Raw genomic sequence first — 19338 nt, forward strand, 5'->3', positions numbered from 1 at the left:
ACTTCTGGCATGCCGCAGCTGCGGGATTTCAGATCAGACGGAGTCTCGAATACAAGCATAGACCTACTTTGCTCAGTTGGTAACCCCTTATCTGAAAATTCCACAGGGCTAGTTTGAATTGTTATAGATACAAGATTGGATGGATTAAAACAAGTGGATTAAAGTGGATTGTGGATTGCGGGCCTGCGGTATAATGAGAATGCTGATCATTTATGGTTGGGATTAACTGAGTGAAAGTCTCAGCGCAGCCTTGAAATGCGAGGACAGGGTCTAGGCACAAAGATGATGACATACTTTGCCTTCCAAATCAGACTAACATCCAATTAAGGTAACTGAAGCAAATATACTCAGAGCTGACTCAACGAACAAGCCATCCAAACTAATTCATTAAATGGACTTCAAACAGTAAGAGATGAAGATGGCTTTCTGCTGAGATGGGGGTTGGGAGGCAGAGGTTCAAAAGGTCCATCCTTTATGCTTCCTGAGATGTGGCAACAGGGGATCAATAAAGAGAATGCAAGCAGGTGTAAAATGTCACCTGTCTTTGGTTTAATCAGTATTACAAACTGTGAAAAAAGGCATCATGGTCAGTCTAAAATGCTCTGGCTACAGAAGAGCAGAGGATATTGAGAGACCTTTAAGCAAAGGAAACAGAAGATAGTAGAGGCACCAATGGTGTTGTTGCAGAGTGAAGTCAGCGCTGAATGATGTCCTAGATGTTCAACGTCCTACTCTCCACTACTCTCCACATAGCTCCAGCAGGATTTTGCGGTAATCTCCAGATGTGTCTCCCTAAACAATACAGAAACACTTAGATTACATCAAAATAACAGAAAGAAATGGGCACAAATCTAACTTTTACTGAGACAAACCATTACTTCATCTCTCGTGACCAGGGTCTCACCTTGATGAAGGAATGGAGAGTCTTGCCGTACGCTTTCAAGAACTCGGCCTTGATGTCCAACATGTCAATCTCGGCCCGGGCCACCATGATTCTAATCAGTACGCTGTCTGTAGTTCCCAGACCCTGAAAAGACAGGAGGGAAGGAGCGGTCAACATTCTGATGAATTCAGTCTGATAACCCACAAGTGTAAACAGATAAATCCATCTGTTAAAAAAAAAAGTCTCAATTTCAAAATCTTTACCTTCATGGATTTATATAACCGCTCTGCAAAGAATGCTGGCTTGTTTTTAAGGCATTTCACTGCAAAAAAATAATAATCAGATCGATACATCAGGCATGATAGCTCAACAAGCTTAAGTTTTGCTTATTTTCATCAGAACTGATTGGACTCTGTCTTATCAGTCTTCGGTACATTATTACAAGAGGCACTGAAACAAATTGGATCCGTCTGACCTATTGCCAGAAAGACATTCTCCAGAGAGCCAGACATCTCCCTCTTAATGCTGTCCTCGATGTCCCTCCCAGAGATCTTCTGATACTCCTTAAACACTGAGACAATGAGGTGAGAGAGAGAGATATGGAATCAATCATACTGTTGTAGTGAGTAAGAAGCACATGACATAATGTTGGTTCCTGAAATAACCAGAACAGGTCAGCAGAACAGTGTTTGTGCATTACATTTTGTGCCAAAGTCAGTGTGGAAGTATGTATCTTAACTGAAGAGAAGTGTAAAGCGTAATAAACAAACAAGTACACTGTGAGAAGGTCACTTCTGGTGATGTGTAACTTGTTACTCTGATCTTAAACGTGAGTCTCAACAGAAATGTTAAAATTATCTCTTATTTTATTATTATAAAATATTTTGGGAGTGTACCACTGGGGCGACGGTGGTGTACACCGTTGGTGTACCGCTGCTAAATGAATATACACTGAAATATTTTTGTGGGGACAATACCTTGGAGTAGGTGATTTCTGTTCCTCACACAGAGCACAGTGAGGAACTTGACCTCATCTGTTCCCCAACGAGCCTCCCCAGCCTCGTAGATATCCTGAGAACCCACGGCAAAAGTACTTCACAAACCCAAACAGAAAATCTCCCAATACTGACTGTTTTGGGACATATTTGATGTGAGATTAGGTTTTAAAAAACTATGTCTAAAGTTGATCTTACTGTTCATCTTCCTAAACCGTGGGGTGATCCTGATACCCCAGCATGTGCTACTATGCGAGATAGACAGAGCCAGGTCACCTCCTCTCTGGGTCCATATTCTCACCTTAGCATCCTTCACAGCCTGGGCCTCATCCACAGTGTTGCTCTCATCTCGCCCCGCCTGTCAGTCACAGGACAGACACAGAGGCCATGTTAGCAAAGAGTCAGACAATGACATGACCATTACCTGGCCATAAGAGGCCTCTAAAAACTACAAACATCTATTATGTGTTAAATTGTACCCAAGTGATGAAGTGAAGGGGGAGTGACTATTTCCTTTACAACAATTCATGTACTGTAGTTTGGTTGGCTTTCCTTTGATTGTTGGAATATGAAGGTCAACCAGGTGTGTATTCAGAGAGTTCAATATTGTCACGGTCTATTCTCACCGTGAGCAAAGAGACCAGAACCCTCTGGAACATTCCAGAAGTATCACCATCGATATCTTCCTCCAGGTTCTTTTCATAATCTGCCATCACACACGATTAAGCAAAAAGTAGGAGTTAAGAATGACCTTAGACCCAGTGATCTGACTCTGCAATTATAACACACAACACTTGAAACGGTTTGTGAACACCCTGTCAAAAGCTATGGCCGGCAACAAAAGTTGAATATTGCTCTATAGAAGACACTAATAAATCATTCATATCATGCATTGTGTTCATGTTATGTGATTCATTGTTTGCACGTACACTCTCAAGAGGGCGAGACACTGATATCCTAGATCAGATTTCCTCTTCATATACAGTGATCAATACTAAAGTATTGACTTGTACCATACACCGTATGCGATACCTCTTCTACAGGTGGAGACTCAATACATGGCACAGAAAGGCTGTGTACTGTGTAGCTACTACCTTTGATGTACACCGCTGTGATGGCTCTAATTTCAGCGTTCGTCCTTGAGGCAAGGATATCAATGAGAGCAGCCTCCTCTGTTCCAGCACCCTAGCATTCAGTAAAATAGAGATGTGGAGAGCTATGTCAGTACCTCAAAGAGTAGTGTGATGCAACACATTTATGGGTTGTGGATGAGGTGAATAGCCCAATACAATGTCAATAGCTATTGAAAAGCATTACATCAATCCCCATTGTGATGGTGTCTCCAGCAGTAATAACCTCTGACCTTCATAGCGTTCCTCAGCTCGTAGGCATCATACACAGGAGCGGTCATCAGGAGGCCCAGCACCACGTTCTCAAAGTTCCCCGTCAGCTCTCCCTGCAGATCATCGGTCAGGTCCTACAGGGACAGAGACACAGACATTTTAAATGGGCCCCGACTGACACAATCTCCTGCCTAGTGCTCAAGTAAGCATACACTACTTCTCTCATTACACTCGTATCTCAGAGGTGATAAACAAGGCTTTCAAAATGTTTAATCTGTCAGACTAAATGTTTCAGACATTTCAAATACGAGTCTGCTTCCAGAAGGGCGTGGCTGCGAAAGAGCTGTACACAGAAGGTTTGTAGTAGACACATTTAGCTTCTTCATGAGCCTGCCTGTGGGCGTCCCCGTGCACTGTATGACTCACTGTTTCTGACCAGGAGGATTCCACTAGCAATCTTTGTCCTTCCCTGTGGCAAGCTTCCTCATTCATGGGACCTTTTAGATAACTTTATCAATGATTTATTGTATGCCAGACTGTGTCAGCTCCTATCTAACAATGTCAATAGAGTAGACATTGATCAGACTTCCCTTTTAGTTTTAAATGTCGAGTTTAGTTGTCGAGTTTAGTTTGACATTGGTCTTCAATTAAAATCAGGTTAACCTCAACCCTCATGTAGACAAGCTTCTCTCTATTCTCTGAAACACATAACCATCTTTGTGTAAGAGTTAATGATCAACCTGAGGCACCAACTGTCTGCACAATGTTACCAATAACACCAGACACCACCACACCCATAAAAACACACAAAGCCACACACCAGAAGGGTATACTATAACACATCAATAAGTTAGCCAGCTAAAATTTTTAAAAATAGCCAGAAATATTTGTTGATTTTCCACTTCATTAAGAAAGCTAAACTTAGACATGTGTTTTTGGTTGTTGAGTCAATTAGAGAATGCCCATTTCAAGCTTATCTTTAAAAAAAAAATTCAAGTTATTTCAGAATATTTAGGCCAGTTAGCTGGCTAACTCCATGATCCTGCTTTGTAGTATATCCATCCATGACTGATCACATGATAAATATAACCATTTACACAACCCCTGCACTCCCCTGTCACTATGAACTATTAAATACACCCCCCCCCCCAATTACTGGAGCTGGTGGTGTTTAGATTTTGGAAGGTTTTGAGAATAGTCTGATAATTCAAACGGTGATATGAGAAATGTAATAAGACAGGCATAAGTCAGTAGAACACTTACCTTCCCCACGGTCTGCTTGTAAGCCTCCTTGATGCGTTGCCTCTGAGCAATGCTACGACGTGCCAGGACCTCAATGACAGCTGCCTCGTCCGTGCCTATAAGAAACCATCACAGGGTTACATTACTGTATACCTTCACATTATACTGATCCATTAGGTAAAATAACTTGCTGTTGATAAAACAGCATCAATCACCATTGAAATATCCTAAATATCACACAGTTACAAAGAACTCAGCCAGATTTCAACCTGGATGTTGAACAGACACACTTCTGGCTTCCAAGCTCCTCTCTCACACTGGAAAAACCCTTGTCCCACAGGCACAGTTGGTTCTCAGTGTATGTGCCATCTGTTTCTAATGCATCTCACACTAGAATCAGGTGAAACCTATTACGTCTAGCTAACAGCATCAGCATTCCCGAATGTGGAGCTAAGATTCACCCATTCAGAAACAAATTGCACAGGCTGTATCCTATCTTGTAGGCTTGTGTTTAACGGCGTGTAACTGGTCTTCTTACAATGCTCATTGTATTTTCTGCGTTGTATCCCTACAGCATAGACGTGTAAAAAGCATAGACACAAAATATAACACAGGTGCAAAGATTATGCAATCCTACAGTAACTTTTGACTAGAACAGGAGAAAGGCAAAAATAATTATGAAAATGGAGGGGAAAAAAGACAAGTCAAGTATACTGGAGAAGGAAAGAAATGACTCCCAGGCCACACAGAGGAATGAATGAGGTCTTGGAAATGGAAAGTAACTACAGTCCTGTGTAGAGGGCCTGTAGAGAGTTCTAGAATAATTACAACTGATGTGAAAGTACTGGTAGCATACTGTTCAACAGGAAGCTATTTTTGAAGCTTTCATTGAAAGGAAAGACATACAACTATTTTAGAATTAAGACCTATTTATCAGTAGAAAGGGGATCCTACCATACTCATCCAAAATTGTTTTCTGAATTTCTGAATTGTTCATAAAAACAAATAGCTAGTCATCGCTTAATATGTTGGGATCACTCACCAGCCCCCTTCATGGCTCCTCTCAGTCTGTTTACATCCTCCTCTACCTTGAAGCCAGCGGCTTCAGTCACAGTTCCACGGTTGCCAATCTGCAGTGGCAAATATTAAAATGGCATACATATAACTCCCTATGAATTCAGCAGCTGGCATTTATCCAGTCACTATTTGGATATTGTACTTTGAGTCATAGGCTATTGCCCTCAAACTCAACTCTGGACCTCGAAGCCGGTTCCACTGCATTGTTTCATTGTTCACCTCTAATCAGTGAATGATTTTGACCTGGGACACCAGGTGTGTGTAATAACAGAACACCAGCAGGCTCTGGACCTCGTAGGGTAAGAGTTGAGTACCCCTGGGCTATAGGTACACACATACACATCTCAACAGATCTGTGTGTGTTTGTTCAGTAACAGCAACGCACATTTATTATGTACAGTATAGGTGTAGCCTATATGTCAGACTGCCTCAGTAGTATACTGTGGCTGCTACTTTCAAAAAGCTCTCTCGTCTGTGCTGTCAGTAGGATTACAGCAGTACAAATTTCATTGGACAATTTCATTGGTAGAGTACATCATACATGTTTTATGCAAGCTACAATGAACATACTGTTGATAAGTAAATCCTTTCCAATACTAAGCAACGAAAGCAAACAAATGTAAATCTGATCATGCAAATGTATGAAAATGTTGAACACTACAATCATTTAGTTCACTCACACTACAGTAGACACGTTTGGGAGCTGAGACTTACCGCTGCCATTATGCCAGTGAGATAGAGTTTCCAAACGTGAGCAAGAGAGATGGGAAAAGCTATCGAAAGAAAAACAGTTATATTATTTCCCAGGATGGTTAATAAACGCACATACAGCATTTTTCCTGAGATGCGCATTATGTTACCATTATCCATACAATACCTCTGACCCTTGAGTAACAGATACAGATGGACTAACGAAACATAGACCATCTACATACATTTGTTAATTCCCACTTTGGTCAGTTGATCAAAAGCAAATGGTCCTGTTGCTACATTACCTAAACCAGCTCTGTAGAGAATAACAATGTGGTGGGCTTTCACAGTAGGAAAGACTGGGTTAAATACTCATTACCCTCATTAATGTTTCATTACCACACACACGCTTTTTTTCCAACTCTAAAAAAAAAATCAGCTCTACCAACTGAAACAATTATCCGACAACACTTCCCCCAAAATCCAAATCAGACAAAATACATCTCTGGTCAGAGCTTATTTACTTCATGGTGTCACTCAATATAGTTTATGTCGATAATTATTATATTAATAGGAGACAGCATCTTTATAGTCCGGGGTGTTGTCCCTTTTAGTGTTCCTTTAAGTCCAGGGGTGTTGTCCATATTGTGCCTCTTCATTAGCCAAGGATGACAACTCATTCAGAAATGTACTGTCTACATCTGCTCAGTTTGGGGTGGAAATACCTGGCACAAGAAGAACCCTTTTGACCCCTGCCTCTGTCACACTGCCATTTCAAAACATTACTAAATCTAAAAGGCACACCTTTCTGAATCACTTTTTACATCAATAGGCCTATATTAGTAACCTACATTAGCCCACTGAAGTAAATGCAATCAATGAAATGCAGTTTTCAAAGTAACAACTGCGCAGACTCTACAAACCTTTGGTAAATATGGAGACATTGTTACGCAACACAGTTCTTATAGTTAATTGTTAGTTTCCAAGTTGCCCCGCTTGTGATTGTAACTTATGGCCCAATTCAATAAGTATATAGTTTGCAGGAGGCGATGTATGTCTGTCTGCTGGCGGCCAGCAACGGAATAATAACTTTTGAAGTTCATTTTCTGTTCGAGACACACCCTTGAATGTGTCAGATAGTAGGTATTCTAAAGCTTCTAGCTAAAAACAACACAATACAATACACATCGAGCCTATATTTCTCGTTTAACCTCAACCTATACAATTACATAAAAATGTTTACTTACCCTATAGACAGTAAAAACGACCTATCTTTTCAAATGAGGAAGACCGAAAGGAAGCTCTCTTCTGCGAACGTCGGCCGTTAAAACGCAACAGTGGATGGCATAAAGAGGAGTTTTCGGTCCCACCCCTTTGTGGTTACACTAGGGCAGGCTACATTATATTTTACAGTGAAGAACACACTCTCTCTCTCTCTCTCTCTCTTTTAATTATTATTATTATTATTTTTTACAATTCTTAATTGTGATTGCAGATAATTGTGATTCGTGTACCATATTGATTGTTCTCTCTCTCTCCACCACAAACGTATTGATTGTATTATTATGCTTCAAGAGGAAAATAGCCTGTTATCCCATTCGCATATTCTAGTATACTAATGAAAAAAAGTTAATTAAATGAATTCATTTGAGTGATGCTCCCTAGTGGCTGCTCACCCGCGCCCCCACCAGTCAATGCCACCAGTGTGCCCCCCTCACTACAGACCTCATGACTACAGATCCCATGACTCCACTGCAGTAAAGCTGTAGGCTAAGGGCTGTAGCAGGCAGCTGCTGATATGTTAGCAGGCAGCTGCTGATAAGTAGCCGAAGCGTATATATCTTGCGTACATCTAACATATACTAACTGACTAACTAGCTATACATTATCTATATTTTCTAAGGGAGCTATCAAACCAAACTGAGATCGAAAGTAGCTACAATTGGTACATTTTCGGAATTACCATTTCCTGTCATTTTGATAGGCATTTCCTGTTGCGAAATAGCTAGGTAGCGGTTCGTGGCAGTAAGCTAGCTGACGTTGGCTAATTGGTAGCCTAGCTGGCTAGATGATGAATTGTAGCATACTTGGAAATAATCATTATTTGCTAAACGACATTGAATATGGAAGGATCGTGTAATATTGGCACGTTTTACCGGGGATATATTACAACGGACATAATTTTTACAGGATAACCTTAGCTACATGAAATGTCATAACGTTAAGATAGCCGCGGAGATGGAGGGACCCACAACCCCCTGAATAGCTGCACTGATGGAGAAATGTCCTCCTCCAAGATGAGCAAGTCGAATACTGCACAAGGTTTAGCGGAATTATATTAGCGTCTATCTTATCTCTATAGCTATATTAGTCTGTCAAGCAAATGGGAGACTGGTTATTCGGTCATAGCTCATAATTGACAGCTAACGTTAGCTGCTGGTGAAGAAATCACTGCTGTTTTTGGCATCTGCAAACAACAAGACTGGCTTTGTCAGACAAACCTTAGGCCTTGTCCAGAAAACAAAGTTAATTTGTGAAACTGACATCGCTGGAAATAAGGACATTTGAGCTTTCTGCATCGTCATTTGAGCATTCTGCGTCGTTTTGATTGAAGTGAGGATAATATTTCCTCACCATCTGACTGATAGTTATCATGAGGAAGTTCTTTGATTCATCTCGTCGGGAGTTGGTCAGTTCAGGACCTGGTTCTGGTGGAGGTAGCAGTGGATCCAGCCATGTAGGTGGCAATTTAATTGGACGTTCATGTACCATAGGGCGGCACCAAGTCACTATTGAAGAAACAGTGGCCGAAGGTGAGTGAGATGGAGGAATTGAGGCTTGGTTTTTGGAAATGTTTTGATGCCCATGCTGACTGAGAACATGAAATGTGACATTTAAGTCAGACCGCAAACTGCCACAATGTTTGAACATTGATCAGTCACGCAGTCACGCTACACGCATGATGACATTCAGTACTGCTTAAGCCAGAGGCAGGCCTAGGTTTCAGAATGATATGGCTACATTACAGTAGGCTATGTCATTGGCAGACACACATTTGTCAATTTTTCACTCAATGCCATGATGTAATCCTATTCCTGACATTTGAATATCGGACACACCCAGCCCAATTACCATTTCAATGTAGGTTGATAAGCAATTCAAAGGTACCATGCTGTTTGTAGTTTTCCAGTTTTGATGATCAAGTGTAAGGGCTGCTGCCTGACAGTGATTTATCTGTCGGGTGACTGACAGCTCTGTCGTTGTTTGAGCAGCAGCTTAATTTGGTAAATCTGTTGGCAGGAAATCCCCTTACATATGAGGCACTGATTAAATGTACTCAGGGACAGTCTGTTTTGGGTGTTGTATGGTTTATTAAAATGTGTGACCATGGACATGAGAAGAGGCTCATTTTCAGGTACTGAAGAGCACTGAGAGATGTCTGGGGTGTGGATGTATCTGTAGGCCTACTCTTAAACTAAAGTCCATTGGGGACATTAAATCTGGTATGTGTCATTTTGACAACCCAAGACCATACAGATCAAGTTGCTGATCGTTTGGATATCACTTGGGTACTTGGTAGTGAAGTCCAAAGAACCTGCAGATAATGCCTTGATGTGAGGAAGTGACGTAATATTAGGCTAATCCCTGACTCCCTGTGCAAATGGTAAAATCACCTCTCAAAACAGTATATTTTTAACCTTAAGCAGCCATCTTGTTTATGTAAATGTAATCAGTTCTTGAAATGAAATAATTCAAGAATAGAAAAATGAAATAGCCTTTAAAAATGCCAAATGCCTAGCCTAAATAAACACAATATACATTACAATAATTGCACATCTCAACTCTCAAATTTATCCCAACCCCTGGTACCATACAACCATACCATTTTGTATCATACACTTGAATGAAAGGTATACACCTGATTTTCTTAACCTGCTAATCTATATCCCCAGGTGAGTATGTGGCTATGTGCATGTTAATGTGAGTGTATAGAGAGATATGAGTGCTGCATGCTGGGAAATTGCAGTGCCTGCATTATCCTGCTTAGTAGAGTCATTTGTGTGGATTGTTTTCACTGGTAGGGTAATGATGTAGCCCTGACATCTTGCAAAAGTAGTTTACTTTGCACAACCTTCTTCTTAAAGACTGCAATTTTGCTCTAACAACCTCGGTTCATCATGACAATAATGGACCTATCACTTTATCACATTCAATGCTTTTGTTGGTTTCGAAGGCAAATTGCATCTCATGATTTTTGCCTATTCTGTCCATCCTTCTGAAGCGCTGCTTTGCGGTGTACACTGTTCAGGAATCGAGTCTAAAACATGCTGAATAGAGAGAGAGTCAGTGTCTTGCATATTGTTGAAGTAGTCTATCCCTGCCCCAGTCTTATTTCAGCAACACTGTATAGATCTCAGTACACTGCAGTTTCAACACACTGAAATTGAACACCAGTATGGTATAACATATAGCCTAAATAGGTTATCAACATTAGCTAAAGACAGTGGATTCCATGCTAAGACCGTTAGGCTAGACAGGCCTTCAGTTTCCCTGGGGCAATGCCATCATGGAGGCTTGAGTTGCACTGAAAGTCAGGAATTAAACATGATGCCACTAAGGCAGTTGGCAAAAGATGACTAATGATGCTGTTATGGATGCTACTCCAGGGTTTCTTTATGTAATTCTATGTGCTACGCACACTATATTATGGATGCTACATTTTACCGAATGGTTAGGCCTATTCGATTTCTTTACTCAAATATCTTGCATTGTCTTCTAATCATATTGTTTTGTAATGGGACGCGAATCACCATTTTATAAGAGTATTTATTTCATATTTTGTGTGACTTGCTTCAGCAGTCACATTCTCAACCTTTCACTCTTGTATCCTCATTCATTTCAATGGTGGAATACAGGCTTCAACATACTACACTGAAATCAATGCCACAAAACTTTCAGAATGTTCAAACGGAAACATTTAGAGAGTTTTTAAAGACACATTATATGGATTATGATGCTGTACTACTCAATCTAGCCTACTATGCTAACCCACTATAATCCGCTGTAATAACTCCACACCTACAAACCACCCAAAAATAGGTCACTATAACTAAACCAGAGCCTATGAAAACCCCGTTGCTACAATACCATTACCACAACTACCACCATTACTACTGCTGTCACTAGCACTACTGGGTCGTTCCATTTGATTGCAATCACATTTTGACCACACCCCTTTGGATTTGAACAAAAATAAATATTGGTCCATTGGTAGAAGTGGTCAGAAAGTAACTTTTTGGACCTGAAAGCCAAAACATTCAGGAATGTTGACCCATTTAGCATACCCCACCATACCATGAGACATGTCTTCATCACTGGAAAATATGAACCCTCTAGTTTGATATCATTTAAAAACAGGTGAAGAAGGGTGAACTCCTAGGAGTAAAGGGAAAGGGGGCTCCCTAGTCAATTGTACAACTGAATGCATTCAAATGAAATGTGTCTTCCGCATTTAACCCAACCCCTCTTATTCAGAGGGGTGCGGGAGGCTGCCTTAATCGACATGCGTGTCATCGGCAACATTGGGATGGTCAGTTATCATGGTCAAGTCATATTGACCAAGTTGTTGTGAAGATGGGGAGAGGTATGTCTGTTATAAAAATATGTTCTGTATTTTTTTTTACACACAGATCAACTGTACTACTTGTTCAGGCTCTGGTCTTGTCCCATCTTGATTACTGTCTGGTAATATGGTCAGGTGCAGCAAAGAAAGACCTAGAAAAGCTGCAGCTGGCTCAAAACAAAGCAGTATGTCTTGCCCTTAACTGTACACACAGAACTAACATCAACAATATGCACGATAGTCTTTCATGGTTGAGGAGAAATTGACTACTTCTCTTCTAGTCTTTTTAAGAAAAATGTGTTTAAATGCCTAACCACTTGTATAATCTGTTTGCATACACATCAAACAGACATAAATACCCCACCAAACACGCCACTATGGGTTTCCTCACGGTACCCAAACCAAAACAGAGCCATGACGTCATGGAATGCTCTACCACCAGAGCGTACTCAAGTGACATGACCATTCAAATCAATGATGGGATATGGGTGGACTGGCAGCCATTGTGAGTGTACCCATAGGAGCAAAGCAGGAAGTGTACCCATAGGAGCAAAGCAGGAAGTGTACCCATCAATATGTGCTGTGATTTGTTGATGTTGAACTCAACTGACATTACAAAAAATACATTCCATTGCATGAGCCACATCAGTTAACATAATCTGAATGAACATTCTATACCAGGCAGCCATTGCGAGTTTAACAGTCATATTGCCAGGGCTAGAGATTCCATGCCTGTTCAATTCATTCTATTTCTATGTTTGCTGTTGCTGCAGGGAGGGGGGTGTTGCCTAGGCAACCAAAGACTTGTTTGCTACAACACCCTGCTTATTTCAGCAAGGAGCAACAAAGTTTCATGTTGCAAGGAGTGCATTTTTGTTACCACACAAACAGACTCAACTGCACCAATGCTCAGCTGTACTGTCTTTAATCAGCTGTTATTTAAAATTTTAAAAACTATATATTTTTTAAATTATTAAAAAAATGATTGATAAGACCGTTTATTTTCTGTAATTGTGCCAGCCCTAGCACAGAGTGGTGTTGCCAACACTTCAGACTTCCAATGGTTGCTTGCCTCCAAACACTGAACCTTAATTCGGTCTCAATCACTCTCTCTCTTTCTTACAGGGGGTTTTGCCATCGTGTTCCTGGTACGAACCAGCCAAGGACTCCGCTGTGCCCTCAAGAGGATGTATGTCAACAATGAGCACGACCTACAGGTGTGCAAGCGAGAGATCCAGATCATGGTGAGTAGCTGTGAGATTACCCCACTCCTACGGCATGCTTGGAGGGGAGCTACTCTGTTTATTATTCTCTTCTGCTTACATGAAAACACGGGAAGGCCCGTGAACTCTGCACTACATTGTTTATCAGTTATATTTCCCTTCTGGGGACAATCAAGTTGAACTTGAACTTAAAGGGCATGATAATGTTCACTTTGTCTGTTAATGTAATCTGGTTGTGCATGTGCTCTTGCAGAAGGACCTGGTCGGCCATAAGAACATCGTTGGCTATCTGGACTCTAGTATCACCACTTGTGGAGGAGGAGATGTGTGGGAAGTGCTCATCCTCATGGACTACTGTAAAGGTGAGTGCTTACTGAAGGGTCTGTGTTCAATCAAGTGTAGTTGAAAGACAAGAATAAAGCCAGACAACTGTCACTCCACATGAGGGCGCTCTCTGTCTAACTATTAGTCTAACTTCCATCTAGGCCACGGGTGTCGAACTCATTCCATGGAGAACCTAGTGTCTGCTTGTTTAGTTTTTTTTTCTCCATTTCAATTAAGACCTAGACAACCAGGTGAGGGGAGTTCTTTACTAATTAGTGGCCTTAATTCCTCAATCAAGTACAAGAGAGGAGCGAAAACTCAGACACTCGACTCTCCATGGAATGAGTTTGACACGTGATCTGGGCCTACCACCGGTGTGGGGACTTTGTTATTGTACTTGTCTTTGCATATCATTTGAGTTCTGCGCTGCACCAGGTTTTTTTCCATGATGTGATTGTATGTTATAGGCATAGTAGATGTACAAAAAGTGTAGAAAACATTAGGAACTCCTGCTCGTTCCATGGCACAGACTGACCAGGTGAAAGCTATGATCCCTTATTGATGTCACTTGTTAAATTGACTTCAATCAGTGTAGACTAAGGGGAGGAGACAGGTTAAAGAATGATTTTTAAGCCTTGAGACAATTGAGACATGGATTGTGTATATGTGCCATTCAGAGGGAGAATGGGCAAGACAAAAGATTGAAGTGCCTTTGAACGGGGTATGGTAGTAGGTGCCAGGCGTACTGGTTTGAGTGTGTCAAGAACTGCAACGTGCTGGATTTTTCACGTTCAACTGTTTCCCGTGTGTATCAAGAATGGTCTACCACCCAAAGGATATCAAGCCAACTTGACACAACTGTGGGAAGCATTTGAGTCAACATAGGCCAGCATTCCTGTAGAACGCTTTTGACACCTTGTAGAGTCCATGCCCTGTTGAATTGAGGCTGTTCTGAAGGCAAAAGGGGTGCAACTCAATATTAGTAAGGTGTTCCTAATTTTTTATAAAGGCCCCTATTGCGAAGTGGGCATTTTCAATCAGTGGTATTCAAAGTTGGGGTCGTGACCACTAGTGCGGGGGAACTGCCGTGGGGTCACCCCCAAAAAACATTAAGGATACATGTTATTTTGTAGGACAATATACACAAGTTTTAGAATAAGATTATTCAGTAATGGGGGAGGGGTTCTTGAAAATGTAATCAATTGAAGGTTATTTGTTGATGTGAAAATATGAAGTTACCGATTTTATGCCTGTCATTTAGATTTGGGGTGAGGTTTGGTCACGAGAAACTCTTTTGGAAAGAAAATGGATACCTTGTGTGTGTGTTCAGTAATGAGACTGAGCGATGTATCTCTGCAGGGGGCCAGGTGGTGAACCTGATGAACCAACGTCTGCAGACAGGCTTCACAGAGGCAGAGGTGCTGCAGATCTTCTGTGACACATGTGACGCAGTGTCTCGACTGCACCAGGGCAAGACACCCATCATCCACAGGGACCTCAAGGTGCGGAGGAATAGAATCCTTCTCCTCTGTTTTCTCTCACCTCCTTACTCTGCTCCCACTCCCTCTGTCTCATCTCGTTCTTGGCTAAGTCTTCCTTTCATATAAATTATATGTATCTCACACACACACAGTGTCTTCGGGAAAGTATTCAGACCCCTTGATTTTCTTTGACATTTTGTTAGGTTACAGCCTTATTCTAAAATGTATTAAATTGTTTGTTTTTTCCATCAATCTACACACAATACCCAATAATGACAAAGCAAAAACAGGTTTTTAGAAATGTTTGATAATTTATTTTAAAAAATACAAACGGAAATATCACATTTACATAATTCAGACCCTTTACGCAGTACTTTGTTGAAGCACCTTTGGCAGCGATTACAGCATTGAGTCTTCTTGGCTATGATGCTACAAGCTTGGCACACCTGTATTTGGGGAGTTTCTCCCATTATTCTCTGCAGATCATCTCAAGCTCTGTCAGGTTGGATGGGGAGCGTTGCTGCACAGCTATTTTAAGGTTTCTCCAGAGATGTTTGATCGGGTTCAAGTCCGGGCTCTGGCTGGGCCACTCAAGGATATTCAGAGACTTGTCCTGAAGCCACTCCTGCGTTGTGTTGCCTCTGTTGTGCTTAGGGTCGTTGTCCTGTTGGAAGGTGTAAATTCACCCCAGTCTGAAGTCCTGAGCGTTCTGGAGCAGGTTCTGGAGCAGGTTTTCATCAAGGATCTCTCTGTAATTTGCTCCGTTCATATTTCCCTCAACCCTTATTTGTCTCCCAGTCCCTGCCTCTGATAAACATCCCCACAGCGTGATGCTGCCACCACCATGCTTCATTGTGGGGATGGTGCCAGGTGTCCTCCCTCCAGACGTGATGCTTGGCATTCAGGCCAGAGTTCAATCTTGCTTTCATCAGACCAGAGAATCTTGTTTGCATTTTGGCAAACTCCAAGTATGCTGTCATGTGCCTCTTTACTGAGGAACGGCTTCCGTCTAACCACTCTACCATAAAGGCCTGATTGGTGGAGTGCTACAGAGATGGTTGTCTTTCTGGAAGATTCTCCCATCTCCACAGAGGAATTCTAGAGCTCTGTCAGCGTGACCACCGGGTTCTTGGTCACCTCCCTGACCAAGGCCCTTCTCCCTCGATTGCTCAATTTGGTCGGGCGGCCAGCTCTAGGAAGAGTCTTGGTAGTTCCAAACTTCTTCTGAATACTATATTTTTTATTTCATACATTTGCATAAATGTATGGGGTATTGTGTGTATATTGATGAGGGGGAAAAAACTATTTAATCAATTTTAGAATAAGGCTGTATCGTAATAAAATGTGGAAAAGTCAAGGGGTCTGAATACTTTCCAAATGCACTGTATACCGTTCAGCAGACACTTTCATCCAATTCACATTATGTGACTCATATTTTATCCTTCTCTGGCTTTGCTTCTCTTTTGTATCTCTGCAGGTGGAGAACATCCTGTTACATGATAAAGGCCACTATGTGCTGTGTGACTTTGGCAGCGCTACCAATAAGTTCCAGAACCCACAGATTGAAGGAGTGCCAATAGTCGATGATGAAATAAAAAAGTTTGTGAACTTGCGTAGCTTAATACATACAATATGCTGCCATTTTATTTCCTTTGAATATTTTTTTTTTTTACAGCTGTAGAAGAATACAGTTCAGAGGAATATAGGCTTTTTCAGCCAAGCCTCGTCAGAGGTTAGCCCTGTGTTAGTTCAATAAGCATCATGGTGTTTTTTTATCCTCCTTTTTGTGGCCTTTTCCTATTCTCTCTCAGGTACACCACTCTGTCATATCGTGCCCCTGAGATGGTAAACCTCTACAATAGCAAGATTATCACTACTAAAGCTGACATATGGGTGAGTGGACGTTGTTTTGTTTTTTTTGATCTAGGCTTTAGTCATGGTATCAGTGCCAGCTTCTGATTTGTATGGGGCTTTTTTTTTTACAGTCCACGTTGTAGCGTATCTGTCACAGAATGCTCATGAAACTAAATGAAAACGTCAAGCTAATATTTGGTTTAGTTAGTACAGTAGGAAGTTAGAAGAGCCATATTTGTGTGGAGAATCCTTTTCCCTTCAGGCTTCTCGAGGCATTTGGGTGTTGGCTCGAAATGCTATGTAACTTTATTACTGTGTGTGTGTTCTCTCCAGGCGATGGGCTGTTTGCTGTATAAGCTGTGCTACTTCACTCTACCCTTCGGGGAGAGTCAGGTGGCCATCTGTGATGCCAGCTTCACCATTCCTGACAATTCCCGCTACTCCTACAACCTGCACTGCCTCATCCGTCAGTATTCCACCACTCACTGTATCTGCTATGGAAATTAATGTAGATTCTACAACGCCATTACGTATTTTATGAGCCCTGTGCTACATGTTACCTCCTTATCTAACCATGCTTAATCTATAGGTTGTGGGTTAGTCAGTGTGTCGCTTTTCTCTCTTCTGGTGTGGTTCAAATGGGCTCACTTTCTCTCTCATTTTTCCACCTCTCCTCCTCACTCTGTTGGTGTTTGTCAGGGTACATGCTGGAGCCCGACCCTGACAAAAGGCCTGACATCTACCAGGTGTCCTACTTTGCTTTTAAATTGGCTCGTCGCGACTGCCCTGTTCAGAATGTGAAGGTCAGTCTCTCTCTGCTCTGTGGTCAGGGTGACATCTGTAGGGGGGTGACCTTTTCTAGTCTGTATGTCTGTCTCTCTCTCCGTTTGGGGAATAGTCTGTGGATTGGTCTCTAATGGGCTCTGAGCCAGACCTACCAATGGTCTATTCAGTCCATGCCCTGATGCTATTGAATGTGCTTGTCATCTGTTGTCATGTGGTTCCATTCCCTCCTAAATATAAATGTACAATACTTTCATCTCTAATCTACCCCCATATAGAACTCTCCAATTCCTGCTCAACTCCCTGAGCCAATCAAAGCCAGTGAGGCAGCTGCAGCGAAGAAGAGCCAGAGCCAGACACAGAGTAAGGCCAGGTAAGTCTGTGTGCTGGTGTTTGTCATACAGGGGGGCTGCCTGAGTAATCTTCTGGTTATACACGCCAGTATTGAGGCTAGTATCCTTATTTTTTGTCGGTTGTGTGTTCTCTGTTCTGTTTTGCCATCATTCATAAGGTAATTTCGGACCATTGACAAGTTGACCACCAACTCTTACCTTTGTCCCCCAGGTTGACAGATCCTGTCCCCACCACTGAGACCTCCATCACGCCACGGCAGAGGCCCAAAGCTGGCCATGCCCAGCCCAGCACTGGCATCCTGCCAATTCAACCGGCTGCCCTCACCCCTCGCAAACGGGCCAATCTCCCTGCCCTTCCTCTCGGTATGTACCAACCGGCCACTCTGCTGTTGTACTGCAACTAGGCTAACATTGGTTTATTTGGAGGCATGTTAGGTACTCAATACGTACACAGAAGCGACTGAGGTAGATTCTCTACCCCAGGCCGGAACTTACTTACTAATCATTTGTAGACTGCAAATTGACCGCAAGAAGCCCAAACGTATACATTATTTGACTAAATAATTATCATTTAAAACCTTCCTTACATCAGCATACGATCACGTGTACCTCTATTTATTTTGCAGGAAGAAATCTCTTCAGATGCACCATCTTGTTTTCAATAGTGTCCAAATGAAGAAAAAAAACAAATACTTGGTAACAAGAATAATATGGCAGCTACTGTATAATAACAATACAATAATAATGTAAATGTTCCATAAACAACACAAAGTTATACAACTACTAGGCCTAAAACAAATAAATACTACAGATATAACTACTTATACAAACAATACAACTAGGGACCTATAATACTGTGTATTAATGCATACATATTTACAAATATCTTCATGTTGATGTTTCTATTACAAAAAAAATCCTCCTCACCCTGTTTGTTTTTGCTCAGAACCCTGCTCTACCCTAATGGTAGCATGCTAAATTGGACAGAATTTAAGGAGATGGAGGACATTGAGTATTAGCCACGATAAATAAATGTCTGCATAAGTGGGCATGTACCAGAAGAAGCTAGGTAGCTCACAGAGCTGAACCTGAACTGACCTGAAACATACTTGTTTTCCCCCCAGTTTTGATAAATCAAAAATATTCTCTTAAGGCTCAAACTGCTCAGAACATTCTGCCAAATTTGGTTGAATTATTTCTCAAATTAGATCCAAGTTATATTTGACTAAAAAAATGATTGGGCTCTCATTAGAAACCAGTTGGAGAGAACACTTGGCTGGTCTGTTCAGTCTGTCTCTCAACAGTCTCATCTAATGAGGTCTTGCCAGAGAGTTGCCGTGCTCTGATTATTTTTCCCGCCTCTAACCAGACTGACTGCTCTTGAGCAGAATGACGTCACTTTGTTTTTGTGCTGCTTTTCCGCCAGTGATCGACAGGACACTGGAGAGAGTTGTGTACTTGTTTGCA

General features: G+C 41.6%; 2 protein-coding genes across 13 annotated transcripts in view; one reads left to right on the forward strand and one right to left on the reverse strand.

Annotated features, from left to right (window-relative positions):
- Nucleotides 1-527: 527 nt before the first annotated feature.
- Nucleotides 528-8175, reverse strand: anxa4 (annexin A4). Its single transcript, XM_020457698.2, has 13 exons — nt 7478-8175; nt 6255-6313; nt 5506-5593; nt 4485-4579; nt 3242-3355; nt 2973-3063; nt 2505-2584; nt 2180-2236; nt 1861-1954; nt 1359-1454; nt 1147-1205; nt 905-1027; nt 528-792 (listed from the first exon to the last, which is right to left on the reverse strand). Exons 2-13 carry the CDS (start codon nt 6261-6263, stop codon nt 739-741), a joined length of 960 nt encoding a protein of 319 aa, XP_020313287.1. The 5' UTR covers nt 6264-6313; nt 7478-8175; the 3' UTR covers nt 528-738.
- Nucleotides 8160-19338, forward strand: part of LOC109868312 (AP2-associated protein kinase 1) — a 32681-nt gene continuing 21502 nt past the window's right edge. For all 12 annotated transcript variants that reach the window (XM_020457773.2, XM_020457777.2, XM_031803285.1 and 9 more), the window contains exons 1-10: nt 8160-9043; nt 12979-13097; nt 13330-13438; nt 14760-14902; nt 16359-16480; nt 16693-16774; nt 17069-17201; nt 17435-17538; nt 17797-17891; nt 18083-18234. In XM_020457773.2, coding sequence (XP_020313362.1) covers nt 8884-9043; nt 12979-13097; nt 13330-13438; nt 14760-14902; nt 16359-16480; nt 16693-16774; nt 17069-17201; nt 17435-17538; nt 17797-17891; nt 18083-18234 — 1219 coding nt within the window. In that variant the 5' untranslated portion in view covers nt 8160-8883. The remainder of the gene's footprint in view (nt 9044-12978; nt 13098-13329; nt 13439-14759; nt 14903-16358; nt 16481-16692; nt 16775-17068; nt 17202-17434; nt 17539-17796; nt 17892-18082; nt 18235-19338) is intronic.

The sequence above is a fragment of the Oncorhynchus kisutch genome, linkage group LG23 (assembly GCF_002021735.2).
Source record: "Oncorhynchus kisutch isolate 150728-3 linkage group LG23, Okis_V2, whole genome shotgun sequence".
NCBI classification, from domain to species: domain Eukaryota; kingdom Metazoa; phylum Chordata; class Actinopteri; order Salmoniformes; family Salmonidae; genus Oncorhynchus; species Oncorhynchus kisutch.